We start from the raw sequence: 18,616 nt of genomic DNA, 5'->3' as shown, positions 1-18,616 counted from the left end.
ATTAGTCAAACTTTGTCTTGACTTTAAGATATTAAAGTCAAGACAGCCCAAACACAGTCTTAACATAAACTCACATTTACTGCAGAGATATCACTGTACTGATTGCAACATCCTGGTGTTTTTTGCCTGCCACATGTAACATCACGTAGCTCCGTCTATTTGTGGTGTCTGGTCTTTTTCTGATCGAGGTATCAGTTGAATCAGGATCCAAATAAAGCTCAGTGGTTAGAGAATCATTTGTGTCTTTTCATTTCAGAGCGCAGGGCAGAGCGCCGCAGGCAGACTTAAATTATACCGTCCCGCTGTTTTATTGCAGCTAACTCATGTCGATAATGATTTGATAACACGACACTACAGACAATTACACGCACAGGAATGTCGGCAGGGAATGCGACGTCTGGAATATCAACAACTGCTCCCTGCTGCCAAATGCATAATCAAGTTGTTTTGGTATCTCCAGCTATCTAAAGCAGCCATCTTTCAGCTATCCTAAGCAGCTATCTTATGTCTCTGTCCCCTCCGACATCAGACGGGGGACAGAGCAGTGAGAGGCAGACAACACTGGATACACTGATAGTGCAGGGGTCTTGTTTTCCCATGTGCGTTGCCAGGATGTGATGTATAAATAGGCACGGAGCTGTTTGTGTGTGAGTGCAGGCTTAAGTTATGTGACTATAGCTTGATAGGGGCTGTACGAGGCTGCGAGGCCGCAGCTTTGTGGGCAGCTCCGTTGGGTCGGGCTGTCGGTATCTTCTCATGTCCTGAGATCTGAGAGGCCTCTCCCAGGAGGTGGTGACGGGCGGCAGAAGGGCACGGATTCAGAGTATTTTGGTGTTAATTGAGCTTATTGGCCTGCTATTCACAGCCTTGACATGTGATTGATTTAAAGGCTAGTGTGAGGCTGCGACAGGGCTGACCTCTCTGGTGGCGGCTCCTTAGATACGGCCTCAGGACTGCACAGCTGTGAGGAGTAATCCTCTCCTTTCGTTTTTTCAAAGAAGCGCGAGCAATCTGCCCTCCTTCAGTATTTTATTAGTTTTCCGACAGTACAGAGATGAAGAAGAGAAGGAGGGAAAGAGAGGAGGGGGATATGTGAAGGCCTGGCAGGGGGCCGAGACTTGAACCTGTGCACCGTGGAGGGTTTCTCAGACGGGTGCACAAGTTGGACAAAAAGCCATTAAACATTTACCTGATTACTGTATTTCAATGAAAAGATCCTGTAACTAGAATTCAAGGCATCATTATCTACTACTAGACCACCTTTACACAACTGGCCTACTTCCTTAAATAACAATGCAACAGTATTTTTATGCTCTCATGCAAAGATGATGATAAAGGAATAGATCAACATTTTGGGATTTTTACTTATGCACCGGTTTAGCTTAGCACAAAGTCTCGAAACAGCTAGCTTGACTCTGTCCATTGGCCAATGTCTTGATTAGAAGCGGCCTACTAGCGCCTTTAAAGTTCACATATTAGCATATCATATCTCAGGAAGTTAGCAAAACTAGCTGTCCCTGTTTCCAGTTGCTAATCTGAACTAACTGACTCTTGTTTCCCGCTTTATATTTAGCACACAGACGTGAGAGCGGTATCAATGTTCTTGTCCATCTCGCAACAAAAATGTTGAACTATTCATTTAACCTGGATCCAAATACCCCACCGACTTCTCTCAGTTACTCAGTAAGATTATAAAACAGGATTTACATGGCATATTTGAATGTCAAGTTAACTTCTGTATGCTTTTTCGTTCTGTAAGTACACTTTCGAAACATGATTGACAGGCTTTGACAAAATAAACGGCAACTGCAAGTGTTATTTCAAGTCAGATATGCTACTTGTTCCTTTAACCTTGCTCACTCCACCACCCCCCTCAGTCCATTTTTAGTCCTTCCAGGCCGGCCTGGCCGACAGTCTACAGTCTTTCACTAGCTGCTCTCCGACCCATAGTGAAATACAATCAATCCCAGCACTTACCAGTGCAGGACGCCTGTGGAGAATTCATATTCTGGGAAAGAAGAATATAACATCTTCTCCAGTTATACAACTTTGGCACACAGGCTTTGTTTCTTCTCATGTCCTCCCACAGAAATTCTAACAATTTAAACGACAAGATATCATTGTTTAGACTTCCCTCCCCTAAAAACTTTATCTTTAAATATTTCTAAATCCTCTGACCCCACTTTCCCTCTGTGCAAAGCCTCAGCCATTCAAAACACCCCCACCTCTCTCCACTACGGCTGTATGGCCGCGCAGTAGTATTGCTTTCAACTGCATTGCTCCCCAAGGACATCCAAGAGTGGACCTGAGTGTGCCCAGAAACTTCAGCCTTTAAAAACAAAGCAGAGACGTTTAACTGTTGCAAATTGAGTCATGCGGCATTAGCTCTCCAGTGCAAACATGCACACATTGCATGCATGACATACATAAACACACACACATCACAAGTATATTTCATTTTGTTGACATGGTTAAAGGACAGAAGATTATAATCCACATTTGCTGAACTCCTCCTTTATTTTTCTCTTCTACAAACACTGTACACTGTTGATACTTTTATAAATCCCTCTCACAGGGACTAACGGAGCCCATTTGTTTTAGAAAGCCCTTTAAAAAACGTTTGCTCTCGTTGGCACCTCACATTCATTACATATTTACAGAAGAACCAGAGAGAGTGTTGACATCCGGACTTCATGATCCCGCTAAAGTATGGATAAACATCCTGAGGTTGACACATTTATAATCTGTACTGATAAATATTAATTATGGTTACTTTACCTACACTGTGAGAAAACTTCATCACAAAACTTTGCCTTTTTCTTCCCACTGAGGACACTTTGGTGCTGTTGTCAACATCTGTGCTTCTATTTTTGTGTTTCTCTGCTTTTACGAGTTGATGATTTGGCTGCAGACTGAAACCCTATGGAGCTGTTTCCCACAGGAGCCATTTTGAACTTATGTCACACCCGGGGTGGGATAGTTCAGAGTGAGGCCAGCTGTTGTGCACCAACTGTTTAACCTTCTTTGCTAGACTAAATATTATTATTCTCTTATCATAGACTTATTTATCTGCAGTGATGAATGCAAATCTTTACCTTTTTAAATGTACAGCATGTGTATAAGTCACATATTTTTCAAAAGGTGGCATATTTTTACCAGAATTCAGCAATTTTTCAGACTTTTGACTTAAAAGTGTAATTTGTTGAATATGGCCAGAATTCGTAGCTCCAAAAACACAGGGGGCAGCATATCACCAGAGTAACGGACAACTGCTGCCCTTTACTTGCTAACCTTGGCTGTAGCTAGCTAACACTGGATAATTAACTCATTGCTCAGTTAGCCATGGGGCCAGTGGCCCAAGGGTTTGTCTGGACCAGGACCTCGGATCACAGCGGGAGTCACCACAGGCGACAGGGCCCAACTCAAATGGATTTGGCAGCCTGACGTGAAAGTGAAACCGGCCGAACACTAAACCTGGACTGAACAAAGCCTCCAAGACCGACCGGGGTCAGTTTGACAACAGGGGATGGAGGTGATTTACAGAGTCAGAAATCAGCAGTGGATGAAAACGGCGTGTAGAACAGGAATATTTTCACATCTTACTCTGTGAATTGAGGATTTATTTGGACCAAACCAGAGGTGATTGTGGAAAGAAAACCTGTTTTTGTGTTGAGATTACTACTATCATCTCTCTCTCTGGTATAAAGTGGTATAACAAGACAGGACGGGCAGGGAAGAGCTTGTTAGCATGTTAACTTCAGTAGACATCTCAACACAATATATAGACGTCTCTGACATAACGTCAACACTGTTGTTTACTCACACTGCTGATAATGTTTGTTAGTTTTTTGAATGTTTTTAACTAAAAATCTTGCTCCTTAAAGAAAATCTGGTGACAAATCTTTCAACTTATTTTCATTTAGATTTCCAGTTTTCTCTGATGTTGATGTTTTTGTGTACTTACTGGTGCCATGAACCCCAAACCAGGATGCAAAGGCAGAGCAGGTAAAGTTAAAAAAAAAACAGTTTTCTTGGTCTTGATTCAAAAACCTGTTAACAGAAGGCAATAAAGACCAAAAGGGAAGATAGATTGAAATGGAAGACAAAACCAGGACTGATGAGACCGAGTACATAATGTGGCAGTTCTGTATACTTCAGGTGTATAATGTAGGTGGTTGATGAGGGGAATGAGGGACAGGTGTGCAGGCAGGTGAAGGTCAGGTGAATTATAAGAAAAGCTGGTGACAAAAGGCCTTTTTCACAGAAGATATTTTCACATCACAGTCTAAAGCAGAGATGTAAATAAAAAAAAACAATAATGGCTGATTCCCTTCAGCCCGTTCAGTTTCAGGATCCTGGTATTGTCACACTGTCATGGCTCAGTGGGAAACATGAATAGAACAGAGACGTAGGTCTCGTTATTGAAGCGCTTATTGGAAAATATCTGTTGTGGAAAAAGCCAATTGCTGTGTTTTGAGTGAATGACAGAGTCTGGACTTGTAGAAAATGTTGGCTGCAGGTAGATAATATTATAAATGGCAAAAAAAGATGCAAAAATAACTAAGATGGGAACTTTGTCGTAGGTTAAAGTAAGTCTAAACATCACAACGCTTACCGAAACACAACAACTACCAGTTCTGTGACTACTGTGCACTCCCCCCTTTCTCTGGACTGTATAAAATATATCCTATTTATATGAGCCATCATCTGGCAAGTTTCTAGAAACCCTTTTAGCAACAAGTTGCTCCGTCCTTAAAAGAGAGCTGGCAGCACTGTTAAAATGTTGTCTGTAGCCAGCTGGTAGCAAAGACAGATAAGTTTCTAAATTCAACCTGTAGCCTAGTTTCCAGTATTAATGTTTGGTTTATGTGTACTTCACAGACCAGCTGTACAAATATAACAGTGCAGGATGGATTTTAAGTTCAAAACAGCTGCCGGAAATAGCAGCGACTGTACACTAATATATAGACACATCTGTTTACACTATAAAATACAATGTATATTCACTGTTTCGAGGTACAAGAACAAGAAACTACTGAACTAAACTCACTTTTTATTATCACGAAAATGTCTGTACCAAATGATAACAGCTATTATAATCTGAAAATGTATCTGTCACGAATATTTTCCATAGATTTATTACTTTAATTTCTGTGTTTTGAGCTGTTGTAACCATTGCGCCACCATGCACACTCATTTAACTTTTTTCCAGCTGTGAGTTGGTCGTTCATTTCCGCTGTGTATTGCACTGTGGGACCATCAACAGCACACTCATAAATCAAGTGATTATAATATCCATGCGTGGGCATACGACCAAAGACGTTAATATTTTTAGTAGCTCATTTGGCTCGCATGCATTCATATTCACAGCTTTTATCAGTTATTTGTGTGCAAAAACATTTCAAAGGATCGAGGTTCATTTGGAAACTTTGCGACGGCGAAACGGCCACTTTATCCACTTGTTTAACTCCAGTAATGCTGACATTGTGAGGATATGACAGCAGCGTCATTCTTTGCTACCTGCCGCAGGCTGTAAAGGACATTATCTCATTTCAAAACACTGGAGGATGAGGAACACAGATGGACTGAGGTGATGAATCAGGCCCATTCACTCAGTCACTTAATAGCACTACATAAAATTGCATAACAGTGAAACTGAGACATTTTGTGCACACTGTCCTCTCATTACAGCAAATAACAATTTCAAATTGTGGACTTGGAAAGAAGTGAACAATGTCACTTAAAGAGACATCATAATTCTCCAGTCATGATTAGAAAACAAGAAAACTCCAACTGCTGCTGCTAGGTTTCACTCGTCTCCTGTGTCTGCTTATTCCTCTAGCACTACATAAATTACTACACAATGCCAACAAAGAGATAATTACATGATCCAAGCCTCAACAATTTGCCATTATACTCCCTGTCAAAGGCAGCACACTGGGCCAGATGTATTGCTTTAAGTGTGAGGTGTCTCTTATTACACCCATAACAGTCTCAGACAGGATAGTAATGTCATGCCGGGCTGTGGCAAGGCTCTCCCATTGTTCTCCACGGGATGTTTATAGCTTTGTGCCTGATATATGATAACCAATAAGTAAGAGGTAGTAATTACAAGGCCCACACTCCACCGGATCGCCTGATGAATGCGTGAAATAAAAGATGGGGGGTTCTGTGTGGAGGCTGGTTATTACAAAGACATACAGAGACTTGACATGCGGCAGTATTTTGAGCGGGAGAGCGCTAGCAGGGGGAGAAATAAATAGCATATATCCATTTCCTCCACCAGAATGGTAAAGTAAATAGCATTGACCTTCTTAAAACAAATCAGCTGCAAGCCAGCGATTGCCCAAATCAAAATACACAGTTGCAAGTATTCCTGCTCTTTCCCCATTCTCCTTTAAGGTCAAGATGAAATAACACAATTAGGTGAAATAAAAACACACAAAGAAAGCACAATGGTATCCTATTGTAGAGCCCAGGACACACAGCAGTGGTGCGGTCAGACCTTGTGTCTCCTGAACTGATCAGCTAAGAATCAGAAGCCACCCAAACTCAATGTGCCCGATTGTAGATCAAGCCAGAAAGTTGTGTCACAATGGATTTAAGGAATGGTTTGACATGTTGGAAACTACAATTACTAATTCAGTTTCATGCCAGGAGAAGATCGATACCATGTGATAAACATTAAGCTACAACCAGCAGCAAGTTAGCTCAGCTTAGTGACTCAAAAGTCTCAAAAGAGGCAAACAGCTAGCTTAGCTCTCTCCAAAAGTAGCCTAACAACATTTGTTTAATTTAAGAGGGATTTGTGGCAAAATACTGGAATATAAACTTTCTGAAATATAAATATGCAAGTTACTGAACTTTAAAGTTGCTGGTAGGCAGGTTTTGTTAGCCGTAGATGTAACCAGAGGCTATCTGGACCATCGTTTGCAAATTTCTAAAAGAAATAGTGCGCCATTTTGGGAAATATAGGAGTGAATGAAAAGATAGATATCACTCTCGTACTATATTTTTCAGCAGCTGGTTAGCTTAGCTTAACTTAGCATATCGACTGGCGCCAAAATGCTAGCTTGGCTTTGTCTGACAGTAATCAATCCAGCACCTCTAAAACTCAGTAATTACGTTACATCTTGTTTGTTAAATCTGTCTAAAAACAACACAAAAAACTAAAGTGCTATCCTGAGCCAGGTTAGCTGTTATCCCTTGTTTTTAGTCTATATGCTAAGCTAACCGTCTCCTGGTGGTAGCTTCAAATTTACCCCTGCAGATATCAAAGTGGTTTTCTCATGAAAGCAAATATTATTGCCAAAAATGACTAAATATTCCTTTAAATCACATACAAAAAATGTTTTGAGCAGAAAGGGGTTGCTCTCCTTAGTTCAACCCTCACTGATACGGATTGAGGATCAATTATCTTCAAACTGCTTTAAGGGTCAGACCTTGATCCACCAGCGCTCCCACCATAAGAGGCTTTATGACTTGGATACTAATGCATCCTGATATGTGCTGCTTACCTTGGAGAAAGATATCAGTCTGATAATAATCTGAAGCCTTCTAAGGGCACACTCAGGCCTCTCCAGGCCCTCTCCAATGACCCCTTGTCTTTGAAGTGTGAACTTGAAAATGTTAAAGTGGAGAGGCTGCTGAGTAGTAATGGAGCTTCAGTCAAAGCATTTCTATTTGATTCACCAAAAGCCTCAGTGCTGACGTACAATAAGATATCATCTCGGAGCCTGGAATGTATTTCCTCCCCCGCTCGATCGGGCTTAATTTGAAGTTGGAGGCTTTTTTTTTTCTTTACCTGATGCCAGATCTGATAAAACAACACACACTGCCTTCATCGAGCCCAATTTGTCATCTAGCGAGCATACGGACAGATTTCCTTTCATAAGGCAGCAGTTTATTCATGGCCTGATAATACAGAGTGCAGTATTTAAGCAGTAGTGCTTTCACACCTCGCTGGAGAAGATCAAAATATTGTGGGATATAATCGTCTTAAAGAAATAGTTTGCCAGTTGCTTTCCTTCTGAGACTCAGATAAGATTGATGCCACTCCCACATATGAAGCTAGAGATTAGCTTAGTTTAGCAAAAGGAGGAGAAGCTAGTCTGAATCCTCCTGCTCGCCCTCAAGAAAATAATCATGTGTGTTTAATCCACATAAAAACCTAAAGCGGAAACAGTTTCCACAGTTATTCCAGTTGTTCCACCGTTACCTGGGGATAGTGACCGGGGAAAACAATGACTCTTCCTGCACAATGGCAGACGCATCCTTCCTCCATGCCGTGATTCAACCTTCACTTTTGCTCGAGCCCGTTGCCAGACCACGCAGCACAATAAATGTGAGGCTTACAGCGAACCAATATATACACAGATGGTGTCATTTTATAGGTTATAAGTTGTCTTTGCCAGTTTAAATCTAAAGACTACAATTTGTGGTTTTACAGCCAAGAAATATTCACACAAACAGCACATAGACCACAATAAAACAACAAATTGAGGTTTTTACGCTACATGTTTTGTAAAAGATTAATTAAACAGCATAGAGTTTGTTAATTTGTGAGTATAAGAGGTGCTGGTTGGCAGATTTTAAAGAAAGCAAGGCTAGCTGTTTCGTTTTGCTAAGCTAAGATAATAGCTGTTACCTCCAGCCTTATGAGAGTGATATTGCTTATCTCACTTTGGGGGGTAAAAAAAGTGAATAGGCTGATGTATATTTCCCAAAAATGTGTAAAAAAATGCCTTTTAAAATGTGTCATTTCTCTGTTTCTCCAGCATTATGATTATTTCTCAGCTAGTATTGATCTAAAATGTCACAAACAACGAGTCATTCTCACAACAAACAAATGCAAACCTGCCTGCAGCAGAGTTTTAACACAGGGGCTAATAGAGACAGTATGCAGTTGACAACCAGTTCAGTCCTGCAGGGCAAGAGGCCAAAATCCTTGAGTTCCTCCCCTGTTTGAGAAAAGATCAAATGCTCAGTGCGACAGCTGTGGAGCTGCAGACTCGCCCCATTCAGCCACTAGATGGAAACAATAGTCCTCGGCTCTGCACAATCACTGTGCATTCATTTGTTTACACGTTGTGCCTGATTCTGTGCACCGTTTTGTCTTTTTCTCTCATCATCCCATTTATGGATTCACTGTGCATGTGGATTTGAGACCCACGCCTGCTGAAGTGTCCTCAAGCAAGGCAGTGAAAGCCCCCCTCCCAGCTTTGTTTTACAGATGAGACCTGACCTGCAGGGCTCAATAAAGTTTCAAATTATACTGCACGAGAACATTAGCAGAAAATGGTGACAGAGTAATAATGAGTGCGCAGCAGTACAACACTACTGGGACTATCACTTTACAAGAGGAGCGTGCATTTTCTTACAACTGGACTGGAGGAAAGTGTTGACAGGTTTCTTATTACGGATCCGGAGGGGAAAGTTTTGCTCACCTTTTTAACGTCCTTCTAGTTTTTTATAATTACTTAATAAACGATAATAGTTTCCGATGCATTTTGTGGTTATTAATATGACTCTCTGACAGACTGCACAGTCGTCCAGCTGTTGTACTTTAGTCCATACAATGTGATGTTAAACCTGTTGCCACACTGCATTCATTCAGCCACAGTAACTAGTACTTGCAACTTAAAAATGGATATAACAAATATAAGATAAGCTTGTAAGTATAATGTTTAATAATAATTAATAATAATGATCTAAAAGGCACTTTTAATTAATACTTGAGGTATTTTGCTGATTATACTTCCGTACTTTTACTCAAGCCTGGAACATCTGGGCAAAACAGGCGATAGAGGACCTGTTTTAATACTTAAAAAGTATAGGCAAATTTGAATACAAGTAGAGGTGTATACTAAATGATCTGTGTAGTCACTAATACAAACACTTGTGACGTATTTCTCTCTTTTTATGTCAGTTTTTTACATTTTTTGCTGATATTATCCTTGATATCCTTGATGGATTCTTAAAATAATGAATTTAATGAACTTATAACTTGTGCAACTCGAGGTGAAGGGGGTCAAGTTAGGGCCCACAACTCATTTATGCCCCGAGCCCCCTCTACAAGGTTAATCCGGCCCTGTTTATACTGTTTTTTAATCCAAGGCTTTTACTTGTTATGGAGTACTTTTACATGTAGCCTATGTGAATAATAAGTAATAACACACTAAACTAAAGGGCCATTCTGCAAAAAAGAGAAGTAGTGGAGGATGTATTCAGATCATTTAATTGAGTAAAAGTGGCGAAACTAGTATAAAAATCTCTATTACAGGCAAAATGTACCAAAAGTAAAAGTATTCATTATGCAAAGAAATGACACATCTGAGTGTTATTTAATTATTAAAGCTTTTTGGTTGTGGTGGAGCACATCTGTACCACTTTATACTGGTTTATAATCTCACATGTGTGTTTGAAAAATGTATGAAATGTCAAATAAATAGAAATGGAGCCTACTCATGGCAATTTATGTATAATACTTAAACATAACATACACTCCACTGCTGCAATGTGCATTTTGTTGATAAATCTTCCATCTAATTGAACTCTGAACGCATTACTTCTCCTATAAATGAGTGTTTGCATTGTTGTGTTGTTGTATTACCACACTACAGGACACATCGGAGGCGTCTGACCCTCCTGCAGCATCTGTCTGATAATTTTCCTTGTGTGGTTGCTGCCGGCTGAAATGTGAGCGTCACGGAGCGCCCACCCTCCTCCTCCCCTCCTCTCTCCCCCTGACTGGAGTCCCACTGAGCGGCTCTCAAACTTCAGTGTCGAGGCTGAAGGCAGGAGGACGGAGAGAGAGAGAGAGAGAGAGAGACAGAGCAGGAGCCGACAGGCGGCTAAACAGCCCTTTTGGACCGGGGACAAACAGCGCAGACGGCCGCTACGATACCTGCTTTTTCATCCGCTCGCCAGCGGTCGGTCTGAGGATTATCACCCGGCTCTCCGCGTCTCATTTTAGCTCATTTTTCCCACCTCCATTGTTTGTCGAAGTTTCCGACTGTCACGTCTCAGTTACGGACCTTTATCTCGACTGCATGTGGGATTAATCGTTTTTAATTCAACGCCGACTAATCCAGCGCTCAGCTACTTTCAGCGCGAGGCTGTTTTTTAGGGGCTTTTCTCCTCTAACGGAGCGGGAGAGGGATCATTTGGGACCTGCCTTCGCCATGGGGAAATAGCGGGGCTCTCTCTGTCTCCCGACCCCCGTTGTTTTGACTTTGTTTTTTAATGCTTATTCGTCAAAGGCAGAGCTCAGATCTTCACTAACACGATGAGCGTGGACGGCTGCCCGCTGAAGGTGGTGATTTTTCTGTGGTGTCTGCTGGTGATTTCTGGCTCCAGCTTTGAGATCGGCTCCTACGACCTGGAACGAGGCAGACCAGCCAAGTGCGAGCCCATCGTGATCCCCATGTGCGAGGGGATCGGCTACAACCTGACCCGGATGCCCAACTTCATGGACCACGACGACCAGAAGGAGGCTGCCATCAAGCTGAACGAGTTCGCCCCTCTGGTGGCTTACGGCTGTGATGTGCACCTCCGCTTCTTCCTCTGCTCCCTCTACGCCCCCATGTGCACGGACAAAGTGTCCACCTCCATCCCGGCCTGCAGACCCATGTGCGAGCAGGCCAGGGAGAAGTGTGCCCCCATCATGAAGAAGTTCAGCTACACCTGGCCCGACTCGCTCGACTGCTCCAAGCTGCCCACCAGGAACGACCCCAACGCTCTGTGCATGGAGGCCCCCGAGAACGAGACCAGGACGGAGGTCAAGAAAGGCGAGGGCATGCTTCCGGTGCCCCCTCGCCCCAGGCAGCCGGGCACCAGCAGCGGACGCTCTCCGGGCGGCACGGCCTCCTGTGAGAACCCAGACAAGTTCCAGTTTGTGGAGAAGAGCCAGTCGTGTGCGCCCCGCTGCTCCCCCGCTGTGGACGTCTTCTGGTCCAGGCAGGACAAGGACTTTGCCTTCATTTGGATGACGGTGTGGTCCATCCTGTGCTTCGTCTCCACCGCCTTCACAGTCCTCACCTTCCTCCTGGAGCCTCACCGCTTCCAGTACCCCGAGCGGCCCATCATCTTCCTGTCCATGTGCTACAACGTCTACTCTGTGGCCTTCATCATCCGCTCGGTGGCCGGGGCCGAGAACATCGCCTGCGACAGGGAGGACGGCGAGCTGTACATCATCCAGGAAGGGCTGGAGTCCACGGGCTGCACCATCGTCTTCCTCATCCTCTACTACTTCGGCATGGCCTCCTCCATCTGGTGGGTCATCCTCACCCTCACCTGGTTCCTGGCTGCGGGGAAGAAGTGGGGCCACGAGGCTATCGAAGCCCACAGCAACTACTTCCACATGGCTGCGTGGGGCATCCCCGCTCTCAAGACTATCATCATCCTCACAATGAGGAAGGTGGCTGGAGACGAGCTGACCGGCCTGTGCTATGTGGGAAGCATGGACTCTGGGGCGCTCACAGGCTTCGTCCTCATCCCCCTGTCCTGCTACCTGATCATCGGCACCTCCTTCATCCTCACCGGCTTCGTGGCTCTCTTCCACATCCGGAAAGTGATGAAGACGGAGGGCACCAACACGGAGAAGCTGGAGAAGCTCATGGTGAAAATCGGCATCTACTCCATCCTCTACACGGTGCCGGCCACCTGCGTCATCGTCTGCTACTTCTACGAGAGGCTGAACATGGACTACTGGAAGCTGAGGGGGCTGCAGATGAAGTGCGGCTCGTTCAACGGGCTCAGCAGCGACTGCTCGCTGCAGACGTCCGTGCCCACGGTGGCCGTGTTCATGCTGAAGATCTTCATGTCGCTGGTGGTGGGCATCACCAGCGGGGTGTGGGTGTGGAGCTCCAAGACCCTGCAGACCTGGCAGGGCCTGTGCAGCAGGAAGCTGACAGACAGGACTAGAAGCAGGAAACCCTGCAGCGGGGTGAGCTGCGGCAGCACACACTGCCACTACAAATCTCCTGCTGTGGTTCTGCACATGGCCAAGACTGACCTGCACTCAGACAACCCCACACATGTCTGAGAGGGAGCATGACACACACACACACACACACTGCCAAACACACTCACACACTCACATACATATGCCCTGAGTAAAGGAGCTGCTAAAGACTTTGTAAGAAGACGAGTGGTTGAATTGAACTGTTACTGCTCTGCTGCTGCCAAGGGACACACAGGTACAAGAGTCACTATGAGAAACTATAAACAGTATTCAGTGCATAAAGGGAAAGTGTTCAGTATTGTTACCCATAAGTTCTGTTCAGTAGTGTTCAGTGCAGTAGACATGCCCAGTGTTTGAATGCAAAAAAAAAGAAGAAGAAGACTGTTCTGGGAGGTATTTTTGGGAAATGTTAGTCTCCTCCCTTGAAAGTGGCATGATTATCTGTATAAATCTGTATAAATGTTTTATTTATTGTAAATATATTTAATTTAAAGTCGGCTCTTATCAGATTTGTTGTTTAGATGCATTTATTAAAAGGTAAAGGGAAATTAAGTGCCTTTTCTAAGAACTCTGGTTCTGGCCTTTTGGAGGATAATAAATTTGTGGAAATTCATCTTCAGCTTCCTTGTTGTCATTTTTGTAACTAATATTTAAGCATTTTAACCGTCCTAAACAGTCCCACATTAAATAGTCACAGACGACTGCTCACTTCAGTCTTGTTTTTCCTGATTTTCCTGCCATTCTTCTCCTGGGATCTTTATTTTTTCAGCGGGGGGGGGCTCCTCGCCAAATGTGTTGTCTTCCAAGTGCACGCTACGCACCCCTGAGGCGTCCTCGACAATAATCCTCAAAGAGAATCGCTGATGAATGGAGTGACAATCCGTGGCAAAGCATTAGTGTTTGCATCATCGTCTTCAAAAATGCAGGAGCAGTTTGCGGTGGAATATATTTAATTAATGGCGGGTTTTTTAATCCTTGAGCAGAATCGCTGTTGTTGCCCTCTCGCTGCTCCATTTGATCCCCGTGCAAACACTCAGCACTTTGATCTGAGAGGACAAATCTGAAGTGGATTTCAGCCTTATTGCATGGTCTCACTGACAGATTTGAGTTAAGCGCAGGCACTCAAAACTGCGGTCGCTCATTGAGTAGAAGGATTATTAACTTGATATTTAGTTTATGTGTGGTTTGTGGCCGTGTTTCTGGGATCAATTAAGGGAATTCCGTGATACACAAGATCCAGATTTCCATGTTTGAATGAATCCGAGTGCGAGAAAACAGTCGATCGCTGACCGATGCGGAAAAAAAGTTTGCATGACATTATTGTCATTAAATAAATCCCCCTAACTTGGGATCTTCCAACGAACATTTCAGTAATAAAGGCCATTTTTATTATGCACAAGAGCCACCGTGTTCTCAGATGCTCCATAAAAAAGTGAAAATAAATAGCTTTTACATTACGGGGACTTTAACAATTTAAGTGCCAGCGTAAATTGCAGCCACGCACTGCGAGGAGTCATCTCGCAGCAAAACACAGTGGAAATGACTGTGTTTGACAGCAGTGGAATTGATTATTATGTCTATGTGTGTAATTGTGTGCTGTGTCACCAGCAGCGGCAGCACATGGGAGTGATAGCATGGAAAAAATGTGATGACCAGGAGCTTGTTTTCATTACATTACTGGAACCTCGGCAGCGTGAAGCAGGCGTGTGCTGGCTGACATCTCCAGAGGTTAAAAAGTTGTTTTGTTTTCAGTTTTCCACCATTTGTAATTCCAGCTGAGTTATAATAAGATTCATGTACTACACGATGTTCCGTGCACATGTTAGTGTTCATTTACTAAACACACAGCAGTCTGAATCAAAGCTGCAGTCTGTCTCTGTAGTAAATTAACCGCATTTCCACTCAGTGTTCTGTGGATCTGTGTAACGCCTGAGTTAACTCCAATTACTTATTCCTTCCTCGATGTGGGTTAACTACCAACATCCTCCTCCTCCTCCTCCTCCTCCTCCTCCCCTTCTTTTTTTTTTTGTTTTCATTACTCAGCCATTGTAGACGTTGTCCATGGCTTGGCAGGCGAGCGCTGCGAGTCCTGGACTCTGACACCGTGTGGATCACATTTAACTATTAAAAAGGGCTGTTTAGCTTGGAGCGCGCTCGCAGCCAGAGACTCGGCTGGTGGTGATTCAGCCACATGTTCCAGTTCATGGGCGCCTGAACGGGGGCGCGTGCTTCCTCCCCAGTTTACACTCCAGTGACATGACCCGGAGAGGCCGAGCACTTGCCGTGTGAGACACAAACCAGCTTGTCCCACCTGCGCTGATTAGATAGGAAGGAGGTAGCTGCAGAGGGTTAAGGACATGGAGGGGGAAGTGCAGAGGGCAAGTTTGTCTTTAATGCTTTGTTTAAACTTTCTTTTCCCCTCTCAGCATTTTTCACTTTCTTGCCCTTTCTGCGTTTCTTCTCGTTAAATTTTTTTCACATGTCGCTGAATGTGACTAAGTCAGGTTTTGAAAGAATCACAAAGGTGAACAGAAAGGACTTGTTAGAGCAGCAGGCAGGACGCCTTCGCTCTGCTTCTTTTCCCACAAATATGAATTGTATCTCTACATTTCCAGGTCACTGACAGCTATTTTTAGCTCCCCTCTTTCGCAGAGCAAAGGAGTCACGCAGCACACAGCGCTTCAGATAGAGGCAAGAAAGAAAGGCTCGTTCCAAAAACAGAGTTTGTTTGAGCTGTGGTTCCTTTGGCGCCAGAGATGTGGCTGCCGGGAACACCTTCCCTTCACACACACACAAACACACACACACACCTGAGGTCTGCAGTGCTGGGGCAGCAGCAGCCAATCAACACCGAGCTCGTTCTGAGGAAGACCCCACCCCATCTTCCAGTAATGTCCAATTTCAGGAGTAAGTAAGCTCGGCCTCGCTCGAAAAGATTTAGTTTGGCTGAGCCTCCGCGCTGTTTTTCTTCTCCTCTGGCTCAGGAGGTTAAATAGTGTCAGTCGCACTGAGCAGCAAGTCTGTCTGGGCCAAAAGTGAGACTACTCCCAGAAAAGGCAACACTATTCCTTATAGGTTTCTCAGCAGTATTTCATTGTGTTAACCTGTGAGCCCACTGGCGTATTTATTGACTCTGAAGTAACACAGAACAGGTCCGTTTACACAGGATTTGTACAATTTGTTTTGTATAAAAAGGCGTAAAAACACCTTCCCGCTTTAGCTGCTGACACCATGTTATTGTCTGCGGGAGGAGAAATCCCTCCATCTGGTCATGGGTCTGATTAAAGGCGATCATTATGGCATCAATGCGCCTCCCTCATAGACTTAAACCCCTGCCCAGCCCTGAGGGGGGGAAAAAAAGAGAAAATAAAGCATCCTTCATTACCCTGCCCTCCCTCCTCCTGCAGTCCCTCACCCCCCTTGAGCACTATCCCTTTCCTGTGCTGTTTTGATGTGTAAATGAGCGTATTGAAAACCTGCAGGCCCCCAAAGAGATGCTTTCCATGAAAATGCGGCAGTCAGAGAGCACCAGAGTTCACACAGCTCACCACTCCTCGCAACCGGACTCCGATCAGACACCCAGTACGCCGTCTCGCCTGTTAGAGCAAAGACACAAACACACATGAAATCACACACAATTGCACAGGCACATGCTGACTCACGTCGTTATGCAGACATAAACATTTACATGGTGGGGTAAAAGCTTGCGCAGGCGAGGTTGAGGATTTGGCTTTTCCTGCGGCTTCTTTCTTTGACAAAGTGAGGATACAGTGTCAAGTGTGTGAAGAGATACGGCAGCTGAAATATTTCTGCAGCATCTATCACGTCCACCAAATGAAAGCACGCAGGCGGAGAGATTAAAAGTGTTTTGGAGTACAGAGGACTGGCTGGGTTTTGTTCAGTGTCTTGGAATTTCTTGAAGCGCTGCGGAGGAAGAAATACTTCTACTTCTTTTCTTCTTTTAGTCAAAATCCCATGTTTCCCCAATCAGCAGTCCAGAGTTGATCAATTTAAGGTCCAACTGATAATTCCAGCAGTCAAATTTTCAAAAAAATGAGCGTCATTATTTCGAAACAAACCTGGCAAATTGCTGCACAAGTATGAAGGAAACGACCCTTGATTCGAGATTCTTGGAAAAGCTCCTTTTAGAGACACACTGATCAGTTAACATGGAGATTTTCTGCAGTGTGAATAAAAATCCAAGTGGTAACTGCACTTTATCTGACCTGAAGGACGTAACTTGTCAGTCTCGGTTTCCAGACTTCACCCTTTCATCTCGATATGAAAGACAGTGAAGACATGAACTCCGCTGGAAGATAAAGTCCTTTTGAATTTAAATCAGAAAGAACTTTTAATTAAACATTCACCGAGAAGGACCCAAAAGAAGATGTGAACTTGAGCTGACTAAATGAATTCAGTCAGTTTTATTCATAAAGCCCAAAAATCATGAATCAACCCCCTCGAAATGCTGGATAAGGAGAAAGAAACCATTTGATTGGAGGTCAAAAGTAAAGAGTGAAAGATCAGGGATGCTTCTTCTATAATGGGCAAACACGCAAGAAGTTGTGTGCTTACAAAGTAGACAGTAACTAAGAAATACATTTTAGAGATTAAACTCTTTTTAATGCCTCAACAAATAAAATAAACTCAGTTTTTGAATAAACTGAATAAAAAGAGCAACACAGCTTCATACTGTTTTACTTTGTTTATATGTGGCGGACCCTGCCACCTTTCTAGCTTCAAACTGTGTTGTGGGACCTTATTTTCCTCTGAGAACAGCTTGTTTACTCAGTTATGAGTTTGTATTATTACTTCATTAATGTTGTAAATATTAGCATCTTCTCCAGAACTACATAATGCTCCTTTAATCTTAACAGCTGCATACTACTAACCCTGTATAGACCTCAAGTTATAGTACACATTGAAGGTGTACGGGACAGTGCTGGGAAGTAGTCCAGTCCTGATTTTAATAATTTTTTGAAAAGAAGGCAGTATGGGAGGCAGTTCTGATACTGGTATCAGCCCTACTCATGACATTATTAAGAAGAAATACTAAATGAAAACTTTGTGAAACGACTTCTTGAGTTGCTTCTACACAAAAATGTTCAAAAGTAATGAGAAAGCTAGTATGCAAAATTAGATGGATTTTTGACCAAGAGAAGAAAGTTCACACCGAGTGCAACCTGGAAGAAAAAGTAGACATAGAGTTTAGATTTTGTTGCATGATCTCTTTCTGTGTCAAACGTGTAGGCATATTGTCTATGTTTTTAAGGATTTCATCATGAAGTAGCCATCTGAAAAAAGAGTTTTTAACTTTTTGCTAGAAGGGAGCCTTGGATCTTTCTTTTTTGAACTCCCGTGTTCCCCACCGAAGAGCACCTTCATCACATTTTGTTTGAACTCCCGAGCGCTCCAGACGCTTTCTTAATGTAGATGCTTTGTTGTTTATTTGAGGGAGAAAAAAAATGCACTTACAATCTTTGATGACATCTAGATCTTAGCTCCGACAGTGATCGAACGCATTTCTTTGGACAAAAAGCATCTGTCAAAGACGCAGACAGGTAGAAAATGGAAGGTAACAAGGTGAGGAGGAGTAAAAGGCCAGGCAGATTATATTAAGAACACAGTGCGGGAGGAGAAAGTTTCAAGAAA

The 18,616-nt window shown here is 43.5% G+C and overlaps 1 protein-coding gene across 1 annotated transcript; it reads left to right on the top strand.

Moving 5' to 3' along the window:
• Positions 1 to 10,781: 10,781 nt before the first annotated feature.
• Positions 10,782 to 13,577, top strand: fzd9b (frizzled class receptor 9b). Its single transcript, XM_073489008.1, has one exon. It carries the CDS (start codon positions 11,288 to 11,290, stop codon positions 13,043 to 13,045), a length of 1,758 nt encoding a protein of 585 aa, XP_073345109.1. The 5' UTR covers positions 10,782 to 11,287; the 3' UTR covers positions 13,046 to 13,577.
• Positions 13,578 to 18,616: the final 5,039 nt, after the last annotated feature.

The sequence above is a fragment of the Pagrus major genome, chromosome 2 (assembly GCF_040436345.1).
Source record: "Pagrus major chromosome 2, Pma_NU_1.0".
Lineage (NCBI taxonomy): Eukaryota > Metazoa > Chordata > Actinopteri > Spariformes > Sparidae > Pagrus > Pagrus major.
This window is presented reverse-complemented; position numbering and strand designations above follow the sequence as displayed.

Excerpts from the sequence above, each read along its gene's own strand:
- fzd9b (XM_073489008.1), top strand. The coding sequence starts at position 11,288 with ATGAGCGTGGACGGCTGCCCGCTGAAGGTGGTGATTTTTCTGTGGTGT.